This window comes from Balaenoptera ricei, chromosome 18 (genome assembly GCF_028023285.1).
Source record: "Balaenoptera ricei isolate mBalRic1 chromosome 18, mBalRic1.hap2, whole genome shotgun sequence".
NCBI lineage: Eukaryota > Metazoa > Chordata > Mammalia > Artiodactyla > Balaenopteridae > Balaenoptera > Balaenoptera ricei.
Window position 1 is genome coordinate 71,943,539 of NC_082656.1, and position 23,017 is coordinate 71,966,555.

At 48.6% G+C, this 23,017-nt stretch overlaps 1 protein-coding gene across 3 annotated transcripts in view; it reads left to right on the forward strand.

The window, feature by feature from the left end:
* The window catches only part of FARP1 (FERM, ARH/RhoGEF and pleckstrin domain protein 1), a 291,438-nt gene that overhangs the window by 250,600 nt on the left and 17,821 nt on the right, over positions 1-23,017 (forward strand). For all 3 annotated transcript variants that reach the window (XM_059903280.1, XM_059903281.1, XM_059903282.1), the window contains exons 17-18: positions 16,756-16,837; positions 22,442-22,679. In XM_059903280.1, coding sequence (XP_059759263.1) covers positions 16,756-16,837; positions 22,442-22,679 — 320 coding nt within the window. The remainder of the gene's footprint in view (positions 1-16,755; positions 16,838-22,441; positions 22,680-23,017) is intronic.

Genomic DNA, 23,017 nt, shown 5'->3' on the forward strand with positions numbered 1-23,017 from the left:
ATAGTCAATATGCAGCTCAATTGACTTGACCTTCAATAGCCTTACAACAGTGGACGCACACCAAACTGATGACGTTTATTGGGAGTCATTGTAAAAGCCTGCCATTAAGTTCAGCTAATCAGTTCCTCAAGGGCATGATGAGGAAGACCTGCCTCGGCAGGGATTCAAGGCAAAAGGTTGAGTGTGATGAGTTTAGTGTGAGCCAATAGAATAACACAGAGAGAGATCAACATCTGTTGTATCTGTAGCTCTCAACATTGGCTGCTCATTAAAATCACCTAGAACCTTTAGAAAAAAAAAATCTTGATAACCAGGCAGAGCCCCAGACGGTTGTATCAGAATCTCGGAGAGGTAGGCCCTAAGCATCAGTAGTTCCTAAAGCTTCCCAGGTGATTATTCCAGCGTGCAGCCAAGGTCAAGAACGCATGCAGCCAAGGTCAAGAACCTCTTCCATAGACTCTGCCTCATTCGAAGGAGACCAGAGCATGGGAAAGGATTGCCCCTTGAAACTCGAAGGCTCTGAGCTCCGTCAGAATACCGTACCCAATTCTGAGTTTCACGTTTGAAATGGGATAATAGTAGAATGCATTTCATTTTAAAAAAATTGTTGGAAGTATGGGCATTTGGCCTAAAAGGGAGAAGATTTTGGAAAACAGGATGGCCCTTTTCAGGCTGGTGGTATGAAAGAGGGCGTTGGCGTCATCTTAATTGTACCAGAGGACAAAATTTAAACAAAGGAGTGAACTTCCAAAGAGGCGCCTTGTGTCCGAGTATAGAAAAAGCTTTCCTCACAGTAAGTGCAGCTTGGCGATGAGAGGCTACCCTACGAGGTAATGAGCTCCTCTACCTCGGGGTTTCTTGAGCTGAGGTTGCCCATTTCCAGAAGGTACTTATCTATTGGGCGAAACCCCAAACCTGGCAGGGCATCAGGGTCACCTGGGGTTGATGGGCCAGGGAAGTTTTGAAAAAATACAGACTGCCAGGCCCCACCTGGTCCTCCTTAATTAGAACGTTGGGGTCAGACCCAGAAATTTACATTTTAAATTGCTTCTTGAGATGACCGTGACGAATGACTTTTCTGAAACAACTGATGTAGACTGCCTGTGACAAACCGAAGATTCTCTGATTCCTTGGTTTGCATTTGGCTTATAACTCTTGTTTCTTCTATAAGCAATGACTGAATGAGTGAATGAATGAGTGCATGGGTGAGCCGGGTGGGTGGGTGGGGGAGTGAGCTGCTGAGTGTCAGGCTTCGCCCGCTGGGGACTTGCATTCTCAGAGGAGGGGGCAGGCTCGGGGGGGCAAGGAAGGCCAGGCCCTCTCGTGGATGAGTGGGCCATGTCCAGTGTGGGCAGAGGGCGTCACTGGCCAGTTCTGTCTTGGAGGACACGTGGGCCATTAATCCCCACACAGGAGAGGCAACCCATGAGCAAATATGTTCAATGAGAAGAATGGATCACATGGAGTTTATTAAGAAAGGAGTTTGCTCTGGGTTATTGACAGACTCGTGTGTGTGTGTGTGTGTGTGTGTGTGTGTGTGTTTATTGATACTCTGAGATGGGAGACATGGCTTGGCTCACGTGGCGTGGGATGGCTGTGCCTGCGTCCTCCATCACGCCACCTGAGGTCCACATCCAGCTGTCCGTGGCCTTGCACGGCCTCGTTTCCTCACCTGTAAGGTGTGGGGTGTGGTCTGCACTTCACAGGGCCATCACACCAACTAAATGGGACAGTGTCTGTAAAGGGCTTGGTGTCCTGTCCCACACAGAAAAAGGTGGGGAAGACGGACCATTTTTTTTTTTTAATATTTTTTTATCCATTTAAAAAAAATTTTTAATACTTATTCATTCATTCATTTTGGCTGCGCCAGATCTTAGTTGCAGCATGCAGACTCTTAGTTGCGGTGTGCAGCACCTAGTTCCCCGAACAGGGATCGAACCTGGGCCCCCTGCATTGGGAGCGTGGAGTCTTACCCACTGGACCACCAGAGAAGTCCCCAGACCATTTTTTAATGTAAACTTCTATAAATCAAAATCTTAGATTTAGAGAAAAGTTGCCATGAGAATAGAATTTCTGCACACTGCCCTACACTCCTGCTGACGTCAACTTCTTATATCACTGGGCACGTTCGTCAAAACTAAGAAACCAGTGTTGGTTCTATTAAAAAGCAAAATTTGAGTGAGTAAATTTTAAAGGTCTGATTGGCTTTATTAGATGATTCATTAATGGGCAGCATTCCATCTAGCTAGTAGAGAGGAGCTCCAAGGAGCTCCAGGAAGGGAACGGTCTTTAAAGACAAAACAAGGAATAAACAAAAAACATTATTTCGGACGTAGGTAACCTACCTGGGGGACAGAAGGGGTCTGTGTGACAGGTGACCTCATCTTCATTTGGGGATTGAGAGGGCCCACGTGACAGATGACCTCATTGGTGCTGACCGGAAAATTCCTGGCTGACTGGCTAGGATTACCTTCCTGGGGGAGGTTGTAACTGCAGTTAGGTTAGGTATTAGGTCTTGGTTTTAGCCCAAGTAACTCCACTTTGGATCTGTCCTTTCTCTTTTAACACTACATTATTATCCACTAAACTCCAGACTTTTTTCAGTAATAATATTTTTAATTATTGTTAATAGAAAGAAGTCTAAAGTTTACAGTGCACCTCAAGGTCCCCTAGATTTGGGGCGTAAATATCACAGCCACCATGCCTTTCTTTGCAGGCCTAAGTTAGGTTGTCAAATACTTCCATCAGCAGTGGGGAAAAATTACCAGGAAGTTTTCCCAAATGATTAGACTGGACCCCGGCTGAGTAAACACACCTGCCCCTGTCCAAATGGTGCGTTCTCCTAAGTCAACACACCTGAGAAGAGGCTGGACCGTTTTCATTCTGGCCCAAGCCCAAGTTGCCCTGTGTCTTCAAAAACAAGGAAACAGAACAGGTTCGGTGACTTCTGAAAACATGCAGGATGCTTTTCCTTTTGAAAGCAAGACGTTTTACTCAGCTGTTCAAATGCATTCAGAGAAAGCCACTAAAGATCTTTGGTCTTTGGGTAGGAGCCCCAGATTCCAGCCCCAGATTCCAGTCATTCCATGACTGACAGGCGCTGAGGACAAACTGGCCAAGTCAGTCCCCAGAGATGGTTGCAGACCTGCCCTGGAACAGTGCGTCTTGGTGGGTTCTGCTGGGGACGGAACTCGGCTGAAGGCTGGCAGGGAGCTGGGACCCGAGGAGGGACGTGCAAGGAGGCACTCGGCGTTGGCTGTGGGCACACAGCTTCGAAGAGGGATCAGCTGGGGTTTTTTTTTAGAAGAACCTTGAGGTAGCGTCGTCGCTTGGTAGGAGAGCAGAAGTTCAGCCAAGAGGGCTGGAAAGACCCCATGTGGAAATTCACCAAGTCTCAGGGCTCGTGGAACAAAGGAGAAGCGAAGGGGAGGTCCCTGGAGCTTTGAGCCTGGCTAACTGGGAGGATGGTCGTGAAATTAAGAGCAACATTGAAGAAGAAAGGGAAAAAGCAAGTAAAGTGGAGGGAAGAGGAGCTTGCTTTGGGGCACATCAATTTCGAGGGGTCAATAATGAAGCCATACAGGCAGTTGGAAACGTCAGTCTCCGACTTGGGAAAGAAATCAGAGGCAGTGGTGTAGATGTGGAAATTATCCACAAGAAGAATCAAATCTTTAAGGAAGAGAATGTTGAGACAAAAGAGAGCCAGGGACAGAATCTTGTTGAATACACTTTGGGGAGCAACTTTCTATAATCATGGCTTATGGCAGAGCAAGAGCCAGCAAAGGAAGCTGGAGAAGCCACCAGAGATTTGAAAAAAGAATAAGAGGGCGGGGGTGGAGGGTGCCAGAGGGGAACGTGGTTTGGAGAGTGATGCCCGGGGGACAGAGATGGTTTGAGGTTCCCCAGGGTGCAGGTGCAGCCTCAGGATGCTGGGGGCTTCTGTGGGGAGGAGAGACAGGACGGTGTCCATGAGGGATCGGGTGTCCATCCAGGGCAGAAAGGAGGCTCCTCTTCCAGGGCTGTGGCAATCTTGCAGGCTATGATGAGGAGTGTTTCCCTGGTGGAGTGGTTCTGTCTCACTGTGGCTGAGCTTGAAGTGGAGTGGAAATGACTGAATGGGTGAGAAGACCGTTTGTATCCGCCCCCAAAAGTGGAACATCTTTACAGAAAGAAGCACCAGTGAACCATCATAGAACAAAAGTGAATAGAATATTTTTCTTATCATCCTACCTGCTCTGGGTATCACTGAGAGAAAAGCGTAGGGATTCCTCAAAAAAGTAAATACAGAATCACCATATGATCCAGGAGTTCCACTCTTAGGTATGTACTCAAAAGATTTGAAAGAAAGGACTCAAAACAGATAACTTGTACATCCGTGTTCATAACAGCATTATTCACAATAGCCAAAAGGTAGAAACAACCTAATGGCCATTGACACGTGAGTGCATAAACCCAATGTGGTCAATCTATGCAATGGAATATTATTCAGCCTTTAGAAGGAAGGACAGTCTGACACCTGCTACAACGTGGATGAACCTTAAAGGCGTTATACTAAGTGAAGTAAAAGCCAGGACAAATACTATATGATTCCAATTCTATGAGGCACCTGGAGTAGTCAATTCGTGGAGATGGAAAAGGGAATGGTGGCTGCCAGGGGCTGGGTAGAGGGGAATGGGGGGTTAGTGTTCAGGGGATATGGAATCTCAGTTTGGAAAGATGAAGAAGTTCTAGAGAAGCCCGGTGCTGGTGGTTACACAGCAATGTGACTGTACTTGATGCCACTGAGCTGTACACCTAAAAAATAGTTTCGAAGGGAAATGCTAGGTTTTATATATATATATAGCCACAACTTTTTTAAAATAGAAAAAAGAAAGTCACAGGGAATCCAGTGCAGGATAAGACCAGAGGCTTCAAAACAGTGCCTTGCACCCGAGGGCCACCACGCCTGTGGGTTCTCTGTGGGCACTGCCAAGTGCTTCCCTGAATTAACTTACTGGCACCTCACGGAGGGTGGCAGGTGCGTCTGCTGATTGAGTTGCCTCCATTCGGACCCAGTCAGCCTTCGCAGCCAGGCCTTGATGGGTTAAATTGAACATAAGACCTCAGTTTAAAGCTAAAGTGGTACCTAAGCTGAGAGCTCAGCTCTTGTCATCTTGCTGATTCAGAACGCTGTTGAGGGCGGGCGGGGCTTACCTGTCCAGGTGCCTTTCCATCTGAAGGCGGTCCTCACCGTGCCAAGTCTCGCTTCTCGGCATCTTCTTCATTCTTGGAGGCTCTTTTCATCTCCCGTTATTGTTTCCCTTCGTGGCCCTACAGCTCTGTGAGGTCCGTGGGCTTTATTTTAAACAGGTAGGGAAGTAAAAACAGGCTCTTTTACCTTTCTTAAGTGACCCTGTGAGGGGTGCGGTGAGCGATCATCCCAGCTGGTCAGATGCTGTGCTTTTATCCTGAGGTGCAGACCTTTGATGTTAATTAACACACTGTCTTCTCTGACCTGTGTTTGAACTTGGGATCATTATGGGAAATGTAGAAAGCAGCCCTGTGACTGGACAACCTGTTGTCATGAGCTTGTACGCCTGAGGGTCCTGTAAGCAGGGTGGGCAGAGACCCTGTTCTTTTTGCCAGCCCCTGGGGGCCGCAGTGGCCACCACTCCCAAAGGCAGCAGCTGGCTCACCCTTCAGTCAGAGCAGTTTCTCACGGCATCCTCTCTCAAGAGGACAGCATCCTGTTGTGGTTGAGGCAGCAGCACATGCCTGTGCCACACGCGTGCACACGCCTCCCCCCGCTTTCAACCCGGAGAAACACACGTGCACACGCCCCCCCCCCTTCCCTCCCTTCAACCCGGAGAGTCTGCCCCCCACGCTTCATCTCTGGATCACCGAGGATGGACCGGACCCTGGCCACCATACTTTTGAGAGGTCGCCAGTGGCTGACGGTTCCTGCCACACCGTGCAGCTCGGGCTGGCTTTGCCCCTGCAGGTAGTTTATGTGAAATGAACGCTTTGGTTCCCCCCAAAGTTGATGTCTATGGACCGTTTCCCACATCCACATAAGGAAAGGCTCTGATTTCTATGTTATTTTGTTGTTGCCCAAGATCAAAATATTTGTCAAGGTTGACTGCGGAGAACCCCTGTAATTATTTCACGGAGTAATCATTCCCGCCCCACACACTTTCTTCATGGCTGGATAATTCTTACGGGCGGCGGGTTCTTGTCTTAACCATGGTGCGTTCACTGCCGGCAATGACAACTCTACTCTTTTAGAGTAAAATCAGCTGCGGTGCCTTGTCTCTTGGAACGTCCTTGTCTGATGTTGAATCCCACTGCCTCGCAGGCTTGATGTGCTCCCAGCGTTCCAGCCGTCATGAGTCTTGTCATGAGCAGGAAGTTAGGGTGACGACCCCTCATGTCAGGAATCCTGAGTCACTCTTGAATCCAGCAAAGTCGATTAACCGCATTGATTTTTCCACCTGTGAAATTGACTTAGCCCGGTTCAGAAGCCGTGATTCCTCCCTCCCTCCTTCCCCACTAACCTCCGTCTCTCCTCCTCTGACTTCCCGACACAGTTACTGGTCGCCCGCCCCTCACGGTTCACCTGGAAGCTCAGCTCCTGACGCGCACGTCTTAGCATCTGCCGGGACGGTCGTTTCCTCGGGGGAGGGGGGGAGCTATTCCTGTGTCACTTAGACGAGGGTGGAACTCCAGGTGATATTTGCCTGTCTGAACGAATGTATGACTTCTCGTTGGTAGACTGCAACACAACGCTTGCTAAGGCTCATTTTTTGTTGTGGTTTTAAATCCTTTTATGCCTCATCTTCCACACAGATTCTGAGACAGTTCACAAATGGAAAACAATGTAAGACAAGGATAAACGAGGACATCTAAAGCTGCACTGTCCCATGCGGTAGCCACTAGCCACTTGGAGCGGTTTGTTTAAAATAATTTAAATTAAAAATTCAGTTTCTCAGTAACACGAGCCACATTTCAAGGGCTGTTAGTCCCATGCGGCTAGTGGCTACGTATTGGACAGCAGACATAAAAGACATTTCCATCATCATAGAAAGTATTTTTTCACAGCATTGGGAGGTACAAACTATTGGGTGTAAGATAGGCTACAGGGATGTATTGTATAACACGGGGAATATAGCCAAATATTTTGTAATAACTGTAAATGGAGTGTAAGCTTTAAAAATTGTATTTAAAAAAAAAAAGAATGAATAGTAGTCATTACACCAAACACAGGGGCCACCACACAATAGTTGCTCAAAATACTCACAAATCAAATTCATGAAAATGTCTTGGTTTCCTCTGGGGTAAATCTTGAAGATTATTAAATTTGTCTGTTGTTATGTTTCAAAGACTCAAAGCAGAAGGAGGCCTGGCAGATGAGGATGGATGTAGTGCTTTTACACTTAGAAAACCAGTATTCACAATGCAATGTTTGTGGCATTAATATTAATAATAAACTTCCATTAGTGAGCACTTATTACGTGCAAACTCTTCAGGTACCTTATATCATTGCCAAGTTGGCATTATTAGTCAAAATAAAATGACCACTCTGCTTTTCCCACGTGATCTTCAAAATCAGGGGTTGGCAAACTGCAGCCCGTGGCCAGATCTGCTCTGCCCCCTGTGTGTGTTAATAAAGTTTTATTTAGAACACAGCTGTGCCCGTCCTTTTCCCTATTGTCTGCGGCTGCTTTGGTGCTCCATCAGCAGAGTTGAGTAGTTGGGACAGAGCTCGGATGGCCTGCAAAGCCTACAATACTTATTATCTGGCTCTTTACAGAAAAAGCTTGCCGATCCTTGGTGAAAAAGAATTTCCCCGGGTGTAGGTGTTGATTTTCCCATTTTATGATTGGGAAAATGAGGCTCAGAGAGGTCAAACTCCTTGCTCATGACCACACAGCTCTTAAGTGACAGAGGCATGACTTGGACTTAGGTCTGAGCTGATCCGTAGTTGGTGTCTTTGAAGCTGTGTTGTCGAAGCACAGGGTTCTAAACACCTGGAAGGGGGCTGGGACAGCATCTGCCACGACTCCTCGTTCTTCAGAGGAGAGCATGAGAGCACGGCTTGCCCTTGGCCACACGGCAGAAGCCGGCAGAGCCCCATCCAGCACCCTGGTCTCCAGAATTGCGTCCTTCCGTCCCGCTCTGGCTCCGGGAGATCAGCGCTGCTGGCCCTTCTGCCCCGAGCGCTCTCCCGTGGTGTTTGTCCTCCTCTCGGAAGTGGCAGGAAGCTCATGGCATCTGGCCAACGCTCGCCCTATGGTGACTTTGTCTGCAGAAGTATCGCCTTTGGGTCTAGAGTCTGAGAAGATGGATTTGAATTTTTTCTAATCTAAGAGTTTTTATGGCGAGATGGTCACTTTTCGTTTGTTCAGCAAATATTTACTGTGCCCTTACTGTGTATTAGGCACCGTTCTCAGTGTTCAGTGAACCAAACAGGCCACAGTTCCCGCGCTTTGAGAGCTTGTGTTCCAGTTACATCTCTCCCTGTGCCCTGCACCGAGGAGGCAGCCAGAAGCAGCCTGAAAAGACTTGGAAGCAGAGCTCGGGCAGAGCTCCAGAGCTCCTGTTCTGTTTTCTACTCATGCCAAGAGACCATTGGGCATCTGACCCTTTTCCAGAACAGAAACCAACAGTATTCTAGAGGCGTTAAAAAAAAAAAAAAAAAAAAAAGGACCATAGATATGTATACGGTAAAACACCTTGCGCGTCTACAGTATCTTTTAAAGCATTTTCCCTTAAATTGTCTCCTTTGACAATCCAAACAGTCTGGTGGGCCTATCCCCATCTTTATGCCTATGGAAAATAAGGCTCTGAAAGGGAAGTGCCTTGCCAGAAGTTGTTCAGTGTAAAGCTAGGGAGGACCACACCCCACTTATTTTTTTTAGTAGATTTATTTATTTTATAATTTGTTTTTATTTTTTGGCTGCATTGGGTCTTCGTTGCTGTGCGCAGGCTTTCTCTAGTTGTGGCGAGCGGGGGCTACTCTTCGTTGCGGTGTGCGGGCTTCTCATTGCAGTGGCTTCTCTTGTTGCAGAGCACGGGCTCTAGGCACGCAGGATTCAGTAGTTGTGGCATATGGGCTTCAGTAGTTGTGGCTCGCGGGCTGTAGAGCGCAGGCTCAGCAGTTGTGGCACACGGGCTGAGTTGCTCTGCGGCGTGTGGGATCTTCCCGGGCCAGGGCTCGAACCCGTGTCCCCGGCACTGGCAGGCGGATTCTTTTTTTTTTTTTTTTGATTTATTTATTTATTTTTGGCTGTGTTGGGTCTTCGTTTCTGTGCGAGGGCTTTCTCTAGTTGCGGCAAGCGGGGGCCACTCTTCATCGCGGTGCGCGGGCCTCTCACTATCGCGGCCTCTCTTGTTGTGGAGCACAGGCTCCAGACGCGCAGGCTCAGTAGTTGTGGCTCACAGGCCTAGTTGCTCCGTGGCATGTGGGATCTTCCCAGACCAGGGCTCGAACCCGTGTCCCCTGCATTGGCAGGCAGATTCTCAACCACTGCGCCACCAGGGAAGCCCCACACCCCACTTCTAACTTTCCTTGGAGCCCATGAACCAGGAGGCAGAAGCAGTAGCTATTAGCTTATTCTCTGGTTCTGTCTAGAGCAGTGCTCTCCAGTGGAACTGTGGTGATGGAGATACTCTGTGTCCGCATTGTTCAATGCAACAGCCATTAGCCACATGCGGCTCTTGAGCCCTTGAAATACAGCTAGTGTGGCTGAGGAAATGAAATTTTAAATTTTATTTTAAGTAAAGTTAAAATTTAAATAACCATACGTGGATACTGTATTGGACAGCACAGTTTTGGAGACGTAAAAGGGAGGAACTCTGAGTGGAAGACAGACAGTGGACACAGTCTGCCTTTCCCATTAGGACCGAATGCCCCACCATCCACTTTCTTAGAAATCAGAGTCATTGATTTAAAACGCAAGACTCAAGGGCGGTTCTCTGACCCCTCTTCTCCCTGCTTCAGGCAGATCAGGGCTACTTCCCTTGCGTAAAAGCTTTTGTTTGAAGATTTTCATTGGTTTTAAAAAGAAAACTGTGCAAAAAGGGTTTTAAATCATTACTCTCCAAATAAAGAAACTCACTGGAGACAAGGCAGCGTGATCTACTTGGAAAACAGCTTAGAAAAAATACACAGTGGAAGGAAGTTAGAACAAGATATGGGTCATGGGCGTACCTTGGGGGGGGGAACGTGTGTACACTTACTTTTTTTTATAGAAATTTATTTAAAATTAAAAATTTCATCTTTGTTTCAAAGGCAAGAAAGACACTGTGATCTTCCCACTATATTCTGCCCCGACCCAGCTTCCCACTGTCTACCTAGGGTTCCAGGGACAGTGGTGGTTGGTGATTGTGTCCTTTTAACACATGAGTAAAATTGCCTGTTCTCAGGCATATGCGGGAGATGTTTTTCTTGGATTATCTGCTGTATTCCCGACTGTATAGCCCACTGTGCTTTAAGAGCAAGCTACTTTTTTTTTAGGAAAACAGAAATGATTTTTCCAATTGCCTGAATCGCAGGTGGGTTTCTGCTGGGAAACACTTGAGAGACAGCACTCGGCAGGCCGCTTATGAGTTTGAAACGGCCTTTCTGTCCTGCTGCGTTTTAATACGTGGCCGTTAACAGTACTGAACCCAGGTCTCATCTGGGTGCCACCAAGCCTGCCTATGAGTGGGCTGTAACTTCTGTGCCTCTTATTAAACAGGACCTGGTGTTAAACCTCAGAAGAAGAAAAGCCATAGCTTTAAGCCACCCAGTAGTGTAACTGAAGGCGGAGAGCTTGAGGCTGCCGTGTCCCCCCTGCACTGAAGGACAGACGGGATGGATCCCTTACCTGTCACTGCCGGAGGGAAACCGTGTCCCCGGCCCAGTGGGGACACCTCTTGCACAAATGCCTTCCCCACGAGTGGGGATGTGAATTAATGTTCAAATTAATGGGAGTTTCCTCTCCAGGGATTTCGAAGGATATTGAAATTCATCAAAGAATATTGAAATCCACAACTATTAATTACATGCAGTTAATATATATATAATATATTTATAATATTTATATATATATACATACACACATATAAAAATCTATTACTTTGGCTAATTTGTTTGCTTTTTGAACCCAGCCACCACCCCTACCCTACATGTTAATGGAAAATTTGTCTTTGCTCATTTGCTCATTTACATATTACTCTTATTCTTTTATTTACACAGATACACAAGCACACACAATTACAGCCTCTTTTTTTTTCTCCCATTAAGAATCATAGGAACCACAAGGAACAGTAAGAATTAGGGCATGGTGTTTGTTTTGCAAACGAGGCCTAAAAATTCACAAAGTTAAATCTGTTTTCCTGGGGTCTGAGAGCACCCCGACAGACACAGAGCCGGGTTGAAAAAGTCAGCCTTCCAGCTCCAAGCTGCCTGGTTTGCTTTTATGTTTTAATCTGATAAGACGGTTCTTTGTTCTGAGGGGGAGGGCAGGGCCAGACTTTGGTCTGCCTGTTGCTGAGCTGCTGACCAGCTCACGTAGTGGTCAATGAAATTTTTACAGAGGGTTGGGAAGACTCAGATTCCGTGTGAGTGTGTGTGTGTGTGTGTGTGTGTGTGTGTATGTATGTATGTGTGTATGTGTGTATGTGTTCAACCTTGTGCTGAGATAACGTGTAGTTGCTCCCGGGAGCACATGAATCATGGTGCCCAGGTCAGAATTTAGCATCTGGAAGGCTTCTTGGTACATGGGTTTCCAAAGCGAAATTGTCAAAAGAATTTTCAGCTGCGTTGCCGCGCGGTAATTACCCAGACAACAAATATGTGGCCCCATCTTCCAAACAAGGACTCTTTTCTTGTGAGGTTAACATCCAGAGGCTGTTCCGGAAGAGTTATAATTACTTTTTTATGTTCTCCATAGTAAAGTGACCTTTATTTTTTTTTTTTGGATGCGCCGCACGGCATGTGGGATCTTAATTCCACAACCAGGGATCGAATCTGCGCCCCCTGCCTTGGAAGTGCGGAGTCCTAACCACTGGGCCGCCGGGGAGTCCCTAAAGTGACCTTTTAGCTCTTTACAGTAAAGCCAGTGCTTTGGACTTGTGGATTTGCTGGCATTAACATGTAGAGGAAGTGTAAAACACGACGGTAATTCTCTACAGGGCAGCAAGAGCATCAGGTCTCGTCCCCTCTCCAGTGGGCTGATTCCATGTTCTGGAACCAAGCGGGGCTGGCACTTGCCGTGTGCTGCAATGGGGAGGGGACAGGAAGGGGACCGAGCTGCCTCTGCTGGTTGCGTGAACTTCCCAGGCCCCAGCCTGTTGTCACCACGTGGCCTAGAGCCGCCCCCCCTCGGTGGATCGACGTCAGGGTGTTCCCTGCGCACAGGGGACCAGGGATACTATCCCAGAGAAGTTTCTAAAATGAAAGTAAAGACGCTGAAGACTTAGGGAAACAGATAAGGTTCTGCTGGCCAGCCGATGCAGGAAGGAAGGTCTCCTTGCGTCTGGGGTTTTAACATCAGTACGTGTTGTTTTAATAAATAGTTGGCGAAGAAGAAAGGAAGTGAAGTCAATAAAGTTTGGCTTCCATCACCGCTCCCCGCCCCTCCTCCCAGTCGGCTTTGCTGCTTCTCATTTCCCTTGGGTCGGGGTGCTCTCCGTGAGAGGGAAGGGATTGTTCAGTGCTAATGGGAGCTGAGACCCCCTGTTTCTCCCCTTGCTCTCACCCCCAATCCAGAGCGTTCTCGCTAAAACATTTAAATTCTGTCCTGTGGATTAACTGAAGACCTTTCTCACGTGCGTTGTCAAATGGCACGTCCGTTTGGAAGTTTTGGGGTCAGTGATTTAAGTTCCAAGATAATAGCTACAGACCTGGAAATCAAGTTTACATTGTGTCTTCCCTCCTTTTCCTGAAATCAGGTCGTCCTGGCTTAGTAGTGAGGTCCTCCTCTGTTATTCAGATGTGGCAGGGAGGGAAGGAGAACTTTCCACCTCCTAAGGGAGCTTCCTGTGATGTTGAAGGTGCGGGGGTGGGGGGGGGGGCTCTGAACAGCAGGAACGCCCCCGCTTCGGGCGGGAGCTCCTTTCTGCCCCAGGTGTGTAAGGAGAAGAGCAACCAGTAGATTCCCAGCCGCACCCAGACACACGCAGGATCCCCAGGATGGCCAAACGATAAACATCTCCATCGTGACTCGATTAATAGCCACGTGCCAGAAATCCAGAGATGCCACAGCCCTGTAGCTGACGGGGTGGGATAATACTTGTTCGCGAGCTGAGGGCTGAGGGCTGTCTCGGAGGGAAGGCTGGTCTCTGTCAGACGCCTGAGCGTTCTCCGCTGAGCCCATTTTGGGGGAGAGTTCTCCTCTGAGCCCATTTTGGGGGAGAGACCCGATGGCTGGGGATCAGGGAGGCGGACGAGTGTGGACAACCGAAGCTCCTAGCTTGAGGCTGAGGCAGGCAGCCACTTCATTAAGGAAGGAAGTGGAGGCAAAGGTTGGGTCTTGGCAGCAATTAACTCTGTGCAGAATCCTTTGAGTTTTGAGGTGCCTGTGGGTCACTCATGCAGCGCCCTCTCGAAGGTATGAAATAATTACACAGGTTATCGAGGCATAGATTTGGCATCGTGAATTGAAACCATGGGGAATAGAAGGGCTTGCTTAGGGAGAAGTAGAAAGCGAAGAGAGAAGGTAACCGGGGCTGGATTCCCGACACAGAGACCTCTTAGGAGTGGCCTGAAGAGCAGAGCTTGGCAAAGAGGACTGAAGATCTGACCAAGGTAGAAAGCAGGGGGCTAGAGAGAGAGGCTTCCAGAAGCCAGAGAGCAGAGTGCCAGGACTTTGGGCCCAGCTACGCAAGAGAGAGTGACCAGGAGCAGGAGTGACAATACGTGCTTCGGTGGATTCGGTTAACGGTAATCTTGCACGGAACCAGTTCAGGGAGTGGTGAGGAGAGAACCCATATTTTAATTAGAGGAGAAGTGAATAGTAATTAAAGCCATCAGCCAACTTGTTTGTTTTGGCAGCTAAGAGGAAGCAGAAGGATTGAGGGATTCTGCATTGCGGTGGAAGAGGATGGAATAGGTCAAGAAAGCCAGCCCTAGGGGAGCCGTAGAAGACCCTGGCAGGGGCTGGGAGCATCATGGGTACCCTTGCTCCTTTTATTTTATTATTGTTTTTTAAAATTTATTTATTTGTTTATTTGTTTATTTATTTATGGCCGCATTGGGTCTTCGTTGCTGCACGCAGGCTTTCTGTAAGTTGCAGCGAGCAGGGGCTACTCTTCGTTGCCGTGAGCGGGCTTCTCATTGCCGTGGCTTCTCTTGTTGCGGAGCACGGGCTCTAGGCACACGGGCTTCAGTAGTTATGGCACGTGGGCTCAATAGTTGTGGCTCATGGGCTCTAGAGCGCAGGCTCAGTAGCTGTGGCGCATGGGCTTAGTTGCTCCGTGGCATGTGGGATCTTCCCGGACCAGGGCTCGAACCCGTGTCCCCTGCATTGGCAGGTGGATTCTTAACCACTGCGCCACCAGGGAAGTCTGCTCCTTTTATTTTAGAGAAACTTTAATTCCCTAATGGGTCTGGGGGCCCGTCTCCCCTGTGATGTAATTCACAGTGTATGCTCAGTTAGAACCAGTGGAATATATGGTGTTGTCACTGCCTGGTTGGGGTGGAGCTGGGGGCTAGGGGAGGAGCCAGCCGCCCTGTTTCTGTCGGCCCTGACTATTCTACCCCCTGGGCTACTTCATAAAGTGCCTTCCTCCGTGCCTTCCTCTCCCCATCCTGAAATCCTTGCTGCATCAGAGGTTGAGCTGGCAGTTATGGAAAGCTCCAGATGCCGAGAGGGGGTCACTCCTCCCGGTGCTGGAGGCGTAGGGCGGTGGCATCTCTGGGTGTAAATCATCACCCTCCGTACTCGGGCTGCAGGTGTTTTATTCCGCTCTGAGTACCTTTCACTTCTGTGCCCAGATTTTTACCTTTTTTCATGTCTGATTCTTCCTTTTCCTTTAAGTTGGCTTCTGGCTATCCTGAACAGTTGGTTTGAAGATATTAGCTAGGTTTGTTGTTGAAAATCATGTTTTAATTTTCTCTGGGAAATTCAGCGGGTAAACTGGCAGATGTGCACGGGTATTGTGGTTAGAGGTTGTATAGGTCGGGCTCCTGGGCTCAGGTACAAGCTCCCGCCTCATGACCACTGACATTAGGCACGTTGCTTCATTTCTTTGTGCCTCAGTATTTAGCTGTTTAATGGGGGTGATGGGGGTACCTGGTCACAGTGCCGCCACAAGGATTCAGTGATGTAATGCACTCAGTACTGTAACCAGTACTCAGTAATCACCAGCTACCATTATTATTATTATTTTTCTCACTGCCGTTCAAGCCCCTGGATTATCAACATCAGATACAGCCTGGAGCCAAAGAGATATAAATATATACCCAAATGCTCTGTTAAAAGTGCCCACATCCACATACCCTGAGAAAACCATAATTCAAAAAGAGTCATGTACCACAGTGTTCATTGCAGCACTATTTACGATAGCCAGGACATGGAAGCAACCTAAATGTCCATCGACAGATGAATGGATAAAGAAGATGTGGCACATATATACAACGGAATATTACTCTTCCATAAAAAGGAACGAAATTGAGTTATTTGTAGTGAGATGGATGGACCTCGAGTCTGTCATACAGAGTGAAGTAAGTCAGAAAGAGAAAAACAAATAACGTATCCTGACGCACATTTTTGGAATCTAAAAAAACGGTACTGATGAACCTAGTGGCAGGGCAGGAATAAAGACGCAGACGTAGAGAACGGACTCGAGGACACAAGGGGGTGAAGGGGAAGCTGGGATGAAGTGAGAGAATAGCATTGACATATGTACACTACCAAATGTAAAATAGATAGCTAGTGGGAAGCAGCCGCATAGCACAGGGAGATGAGCTCGGTGCTTTGTGACCACCTGGAGGGGTGGGATAGGGAGGGTGGGAAGGAGGCTCAAGAGGGAGGCGTTATGGGGATACATGTATACATATGGCTGATTCACCTTGTTGTACAGTAACAAATAGAAACTAACACAACACTGTAAGGCAATTATACTCCAGTAAAGATATATTAAAAAAAAAAAAGTGCCCACATCTTTGTCATCTACCACCCAGGATATCTAGGGGACCCCTGACCTGTCTCTGAACCTGGGACTCCCATCTTGCGCTCTTCTGGGTCATTCTCCCCATACCTGCCTCTGTGCATGGGTCTCCTGCACTTCCTCAATTATATTTTTCTCTTCTCAAGGGCTTTTCACACAGCCCTTTGTCTGTTTCAGACTAAGGGCTCTTGGGAGCCGAAACCTTGATTTTGAGGCTAAGTCTTGCTTCTTACAAGTGTCTGTTAGTCCCAATCTGTAAGAAAGAATCAGTTTCATGAGCTTGTTGCTGCAAGTCATCTCCACGCTATTCTAATGCTGAGAAAATCACCCAAGTGGGGATGGGAAAAGGAATGTAAAATGAGACCAAATTAAAATGAACAGAAAATGGCTCTTCCCTATCTCTTTCAAAGCACAGGTGGAATTCTTTGTCTGCAGAATGACTGGGGTAATTTCAAAGTCTCCTTCTGGCACTGACATTCTGTGACACACGGAGAAGGGAGAGGTACAAATAGGTGATTGGAAAGGAAGACGTAAATGTTGATATTTTGTCATCTGGGGCTGGCGCACTTTCCGGTCATGTTTTCACTGCTAACACTTTGGTTTCCAACGCTTTGCTCGCAGGGAAGGCCGCTCGAATGCTCACATCAGAGGAGATTACCAAAGAATTGGAGATGTGATGCTGAAGAACATTCAGGGCATGAAGGTGAGCTGCTCGGGGATTTGGGAGAGGGAGCTCCTCAGGGAAAAGGATGCTGAGGCTGCCGGAGGCCTTGTTTGTGATCCTTGCCCGTGAACACGTGGCCTGATTCGAGTCTGCATGTAGCACAGCCCCGGGGGAAACTCTTCCGTCTCCTCTAGATATTTTTATTTGGAAGCATAAAGGAAGATCCGGTCACTTTGGGGGAAGCACTTTCAGTTCTTTTCCTCTTCCAGAGCTCTGTGTTGTAACCAAAACACCAGGTATTTTCTGGGACTAAGTCATTCGAAACTTGTTTTAAAAAATTATGTAGACAAAACATTTGGTTGACTGAGCGTTTCACTTTTAGTCAGTTGTTTTGGCCTCTTGTGGGTGTGACAAAAATATTGGATTCGGAGCTGTGTAGGAATTCCAGTCAATTCTGTGACTTTCAGTTGGTTTATAAGGTGAATATATTTTTAGCCATCCAGCAATATCTACGATGATCCAAAAGAGTGAAAGTCTCCCCAGAGAAGTCAGTACATAGTGCACCAGTATTCTGCCTCGTGTTTGAAATCTGTCCCACCTCTTACATCTGAAATTTTCATTTTTGCCTTTTCATTTTAATCCATTAATCATTCCTTTAATATGGAATGTTTTATTTCACATAATCTATCTTTTGAATACAAATACATCTAATATTTGCATTTTAAAGCAATCTTTCTATATCTCAACCACCCACAGAGCCTCCCTAAGGACCTTAACTAATAACTGAGAGCAAGCGTGTAACCCCCAAAGAGGGCGGGTTGCTTGTACTGGCACATGCAGGCCACCCAGCCACCCGTCTGTGTGTCCACCCACGGGCCGTGCATACTAGCTGAGCACCTACAACGTCTAAGGCACTCACAGAATAAAAGTTACTGTTGAGGTTGTTCGGTGTTCGATTTGTTCCCCTTAGAATCATGTATCTCCTGAGATAGGACAGTGGAGGCGGAGGGACGGGGCAAGGGGATGCAGAAAAGATAGGATCTGAAACTACTCAAGGGATCTCCTGTTGCTCTTAACAAGTTCAAGCTATTATTTAACAGACCTTGAGCCTATTGCTTGCTTTTTCCTGGTGTTCAAAAAAGCAACACTCCCTGCTTTGGGCTGTATCAGAGAGAGGCCACGGAAGCCAGCAGGACTGCAGAATCCTATACAAAAAAAAAAGCGAAGAGTCATCGAAGGTGTTCCATGACGATAGTATTTTTAATGCCCTAAGTAAGGTGGATATACAAAACTCAGATGGGATAGTAACAGACATCTTTTCACTTTCTGTAGTGTTTTTGATTATTTTATTTTTTACAGCAATTTTAGGTTTACAGAAAAATTGAGCAGAAAACTCACACGGAGGTTCCATATTCTCGCCTTGCCTCACACACACACACACACACACACACACACACACACACACACACACACACTCTCCCTCCATCTCTCTCTCTCTCTCTCTCTCTCTCTCTCTCTCTCTCTCTCTCTCTCTCTCTCTCTCTCTCTCTCTCTCTCTCTCCCTCTCTCCCTCTCCGTCCCCTAGTATTAACATCTTGCCCTGGTGTGGGGTATTTGTTACAGCCAATGAGCCAGTATTGATATATTATTATTAACTAAATCTGCAGTTTACATTAGGGTTCACTCTTTGTGTCTTACGTTCCATGGGTTTCGCCAAGGGCATGACGTCACTCACCCACCGTGACAGCATCACACAGGATAGTTTCACTGCCCTAAACACCCTCTGTGCTCCACCCGTTCATCCCTCCCCTCCCCCAACCCCTGCAAACCACTCATCTTTTACTGTCTCCATAGTCTTTTCCACAGTGTTATGTAGTCGAACTCACCCAGTGTAGCCTTTTCAGACTGGCTTTTCTCACTTGATAAAAATAGCCTTTTTTCTCTCTTCTATAACACGTTTCTGTTACTGTTGGACTTCCTAATTTTCCTCATAGGAAGCCTCTCTCCCCATGTTCTGCACTTTTTTTCTTGGCCCAGTTTGGTTTTTACCTTTTCTCACGGTGCTCCCTTCCTTCTACCTGCCTGGGATGGGGGCTCCCATCTGAGGCTTGGGCTCCTCCATGGACCTCGGGACAGTGGCAGAGACCTGCCAGCTCGGTCCCCGCCCCCTTGGGACAGCCCCAGAGTTCTCCTGTTTACCAGATCCACTCGTGTCCCTCTGGCGGAAGGGTGCCCTACGGTAGACATGCATCCTCCTCTCTGGTCACCTAGCACCTAAGACCTCCTAAAAATAGACCTGATTTCCGCTCAGAGCAATTCTTTCCCCCTCAGTCTAGTGAGTTGGCATTTTTGCATTTAGTTGGCTCACCCTCGGCTGTGCTGGCGTTTTAATTATTGTGCCGATGCCACCAGCATTTATAGCATGGAACTCTGTGCAGGCAGAATAAAAATAGATGGAGAGGCTCAGAGAGCCTCTGGCAGCCTTCTGGAGAAATTGGGTTGTTTTTTTATTGTGGTTGTTATCGTCGGTTTTAAAGAATTTTTATAAAGTGTGGAGGGGAATGGCAGAAGGTTCTGGAGATGTAGAAGCCCAGGTTGGCACGTTTGTCCAAAATGCTTCGGGCGAGCTCCAACTTGCAGTGTCTTTCCCGCTCATCCCCCCAGCCGTGCGTTTAACTGCACGTGTTCAGGGGCTCAGCACGGATGCTGACGTCACCCTGCAGCTGTCCCCAGACCCTCCGCACGGGGCCGAGGGAGCCGGCCCGGGGCTCCGATCCCTGCCTGAAAGTCAGAGGCTATCCAGATGGTGATCTCTAGCCCGGGCTGTGAACTTTCAGCTGGAAACATCTGCCCAGATGCCCAAAGGCATTTCACAATCCACGCAGGCAAAGGAGGCCCTCACCTTTTACCTGGACCCTTCCCCTGCCGGTCAGTCTGTGACCTTCCCTCCCGGGCCCTGTCTTCCTGAGCCTCTACCGCCTGCCCCCTTTCCTCCTTCGACTCCTCCCGCTTCCCTCCCTCCGCCTCTCAGTTCTCTCTTTCCCAGCTGACTCACCGGCTGCCTCTCGTCCACCCGTCCTCCCCAACCGCCATTTATATCCTAGACCGACTGGGCTCCAAACCCGCCTGGTCTCTCTGTGGTTTAGAGAATACAGGCCAAGCTCTAAACCTGACCGAGGAAGCCTTCCCTGGATGACCTTTCACCTTCCACCTCCCGTCCGTCACATTCTGCTCTGTGCTCCAGTGCCCTTGAATCCACCTCTCCAGGCACCCAGGGCCCTGCAGGGCCCCTTTCTGAGCGGGGTGCACGCATTGGTTCGTTTGCTCATTAATGCATGCAGGCAGCAGACGTCTATGGAGCACGTATGGTGTGTATCGGGCCCCAAGGATGTAGTGACAGGACAGACGCGCTCTCTCAAATAAGGGACTGCACGTGTGAAAACACTGCATAGAGCTACACGCACGCACACCCATGCCACATACATGTGCACATGCACACACACACACAAGTGAGGGCATGTGTAACTGGCAGAATCCAAATAAACTCTGGATTGTCCCAGTGTCATCGTCCTGGTGGGGATATTGTGCTGTAGTTAGGCAAGATGTGAGCGTTAGGGGAAGCCAGCTGGAGGGTACATACGACCCCCCTGTACTTGTCTTTGCAACTTCCTATGAATCTATATATATTTTTTTTAAATCACAAAATAAAGTCAGCAGGGAGACCACGTGATAGAGGCTAAGATGGACAATAATTCCAGGAGGAAAGAGGAGTCGCGAACTCGGCCTGGAGAGCAGGGAAGGCCCCGGAGCTGACCCTGAAGGACAGGGTGGGGCTGCGGGGGGGTCTTAGGAGCAGAGCGCCCTGTGCCGAGGTTCTGGGTGCCAGGGCCCAGCGCAGTCAAGGGCAGGTTGTTCAGTGGGTGTCCAGGGTGAGTAGCAAGAGGCCACGATGGAGAGGCAGAAGGGGTTACATGCTAAGGGCCCCATGTGCCCTAACGACGACTCTGGAGTTTGTCCTGAGAGGGTGGACCTTCTTGTCGCATTCCAAGCAAGAGACCATGTGCCCGTTTGCATTGGTGTAAGTTCCTTTTGGTGGCACTCGAAAGTCAGGTGTCAGGAGTAGAGACAGAGACCCCTATAGAGACACCATTGCAGTGGCCAAAACAAGGGCAGTGAAGACCATGGGGTGAAGCCAGGAACAGGCTTGCTGTTTTTAGGAGGTAGAATTGGCGGGACTTGGTGAAGGATTCAAAAAATGAGGGGATCTGGAATCTTACCCAGGTTTTCTGTCCTGAGTAGGCGGTTGGTGGCGGCACCCATCCTGGGGTTAGAGGATCACGGGGCAGCCTCAGTTGCAGCAGGGGGTATTGGGATGGTGTCTGGACTCACTGTGTTTCCCGCTCTTTGCGGAGCGTGGAAGTGGAGGTGCCAGGATGGGGAATCCAGATGTGGGAGTTAGCAGCACACGGAGAGTGAGCCCACCTCTGGGAAATACTGATGGGGTGAGACGTGAGGACGACAGCTGCATGAGGAGTTAATTCCTCCTGAATGCTCTATCAAACTTCTTGCCCCGCGTCTGTCTCCACCGCCACCTGTTCAAGGAAAGCGATATTCGACAGCACTTGTTAAAGACGGTAGAGCAGACTTTATTCAGGACCGTTGCCGTAGGTATGGGGACACTGCAGTGGGATTTCACAGTGGGAGAGAGGGATTGGGCTCAGCTCCAAGTGCACCGGGGGCAAGTGGGGATCTACAGCCAAGGAGCAGGGCGGGGCTCAGAGGATGGAAAATTTCTGTGACGAAACATCACCGTCATGAGGGGGGACTCTGGCTGAACCGACTTAACAGGATTCTTTGCCGAAGACCAGTGGGGTGCGCAGACATCACCTGGGGACGGCGGGGGATGCAGACCCCAATGTCAAGGGTGACCAGGTATCCAGGGCGGAGGGTCCTGGCTGAAATGACTTAGCAGGGTTCTCCCTAAAACGGAATTGTACCAGGAAGGGCACAGACTGGCCTGGGAGAAGCTTCAGGAGCCTGACAAAAGTTTGCTCCAGCAAAGGGTCTCGGTCAGACCCCAGTAGAGAAGGACTGAGTCTCATTCCCCTCCGCTCCCCAGAATCCAGCAGCGCAGGATATGCTCAATTATTACGTGAGCAAATGGGGGGAGTTAAACAGAAATACGTAGTTTTAACTATATGCCGTTTATTCAGTGGCCCTGGCCTATTTGTCGTTTTTTGATGCTTAGGAGAAAATCCCCAGCCCCCTGAAGGAGCTCCCATTCTTTTATTTCCCCTCAGTTTTGCCAGTCTTGTTTTGAAAGGACATGTATACCTCTAATGTTATATATACATCTCAAATATTTTATAATCCCTGTGTATTTTGAACTGTGCAATGCTTTAATAGAGCTTTTTATTCCATCCTGAGAAGTTAAATAGTGAAATATTAAAAACATGAAATTAGATAAATGGAATGAAGTAATGAAAGCGAAGGTGATCTCTTCTGAGTGTCAAAATGGGTGGACCACGTGGCTGAGCAGGACCGCCCCTCTTCTCTCCCCGCCTCCATCTCCCCTCCCCCTCCCCCTCCCCCTTCTGTCTCCCCGCCTCCCTGCCCCACCCGCTCCCGTGTCTCGCCCGCCAGCAACTGGCGGCGCATCTGTGGAAGCACAGCGAGGCTCTGGAGGCGCTGGAGACCGGCATCCGGGGCTCCCGGCGGCTGGAGAGCTTGTGCCGAGACTTCGAGCTGCAGAAGGTGTGCTACCTGTCGCTCAACACCTTCCTCCTGCGCCCGCTGCACCGGCTCATGCACTACAAGCAGGTCCTAGAGCGGCTGTGCAAGCACCACCCGCCCAGCCACGCCGACTTCAGGGACTGCCGAGGTGAGAGCTTGGGGGGCGGGGTGTCTCGGGGATACTGTGTCCCAAGAGGGGCAGATGCGCTTTTTAGGACCTGGTCAAATATTTTCTGTCCCCTTTTGGTCTTTCACGTAAAGAAGGCGGTAATGATCACCATGGCTTCTCTTTTCCCTCCCCTCTTGCATGCATTTTCTCCTTCCATCCTTCCTGGTTTAGTGCAAAGAACCCTGGAGAAGCTCCACTTAGAGTCAGCCCCTTACAGGAAGCTTTCCTCTACCTCCATGGTGGAAACTCATATCACCTCCCCTTGGATGGGCCACAGAAAACAGCTGGTAATAAATACTATTCCTCATTGCTGCGGG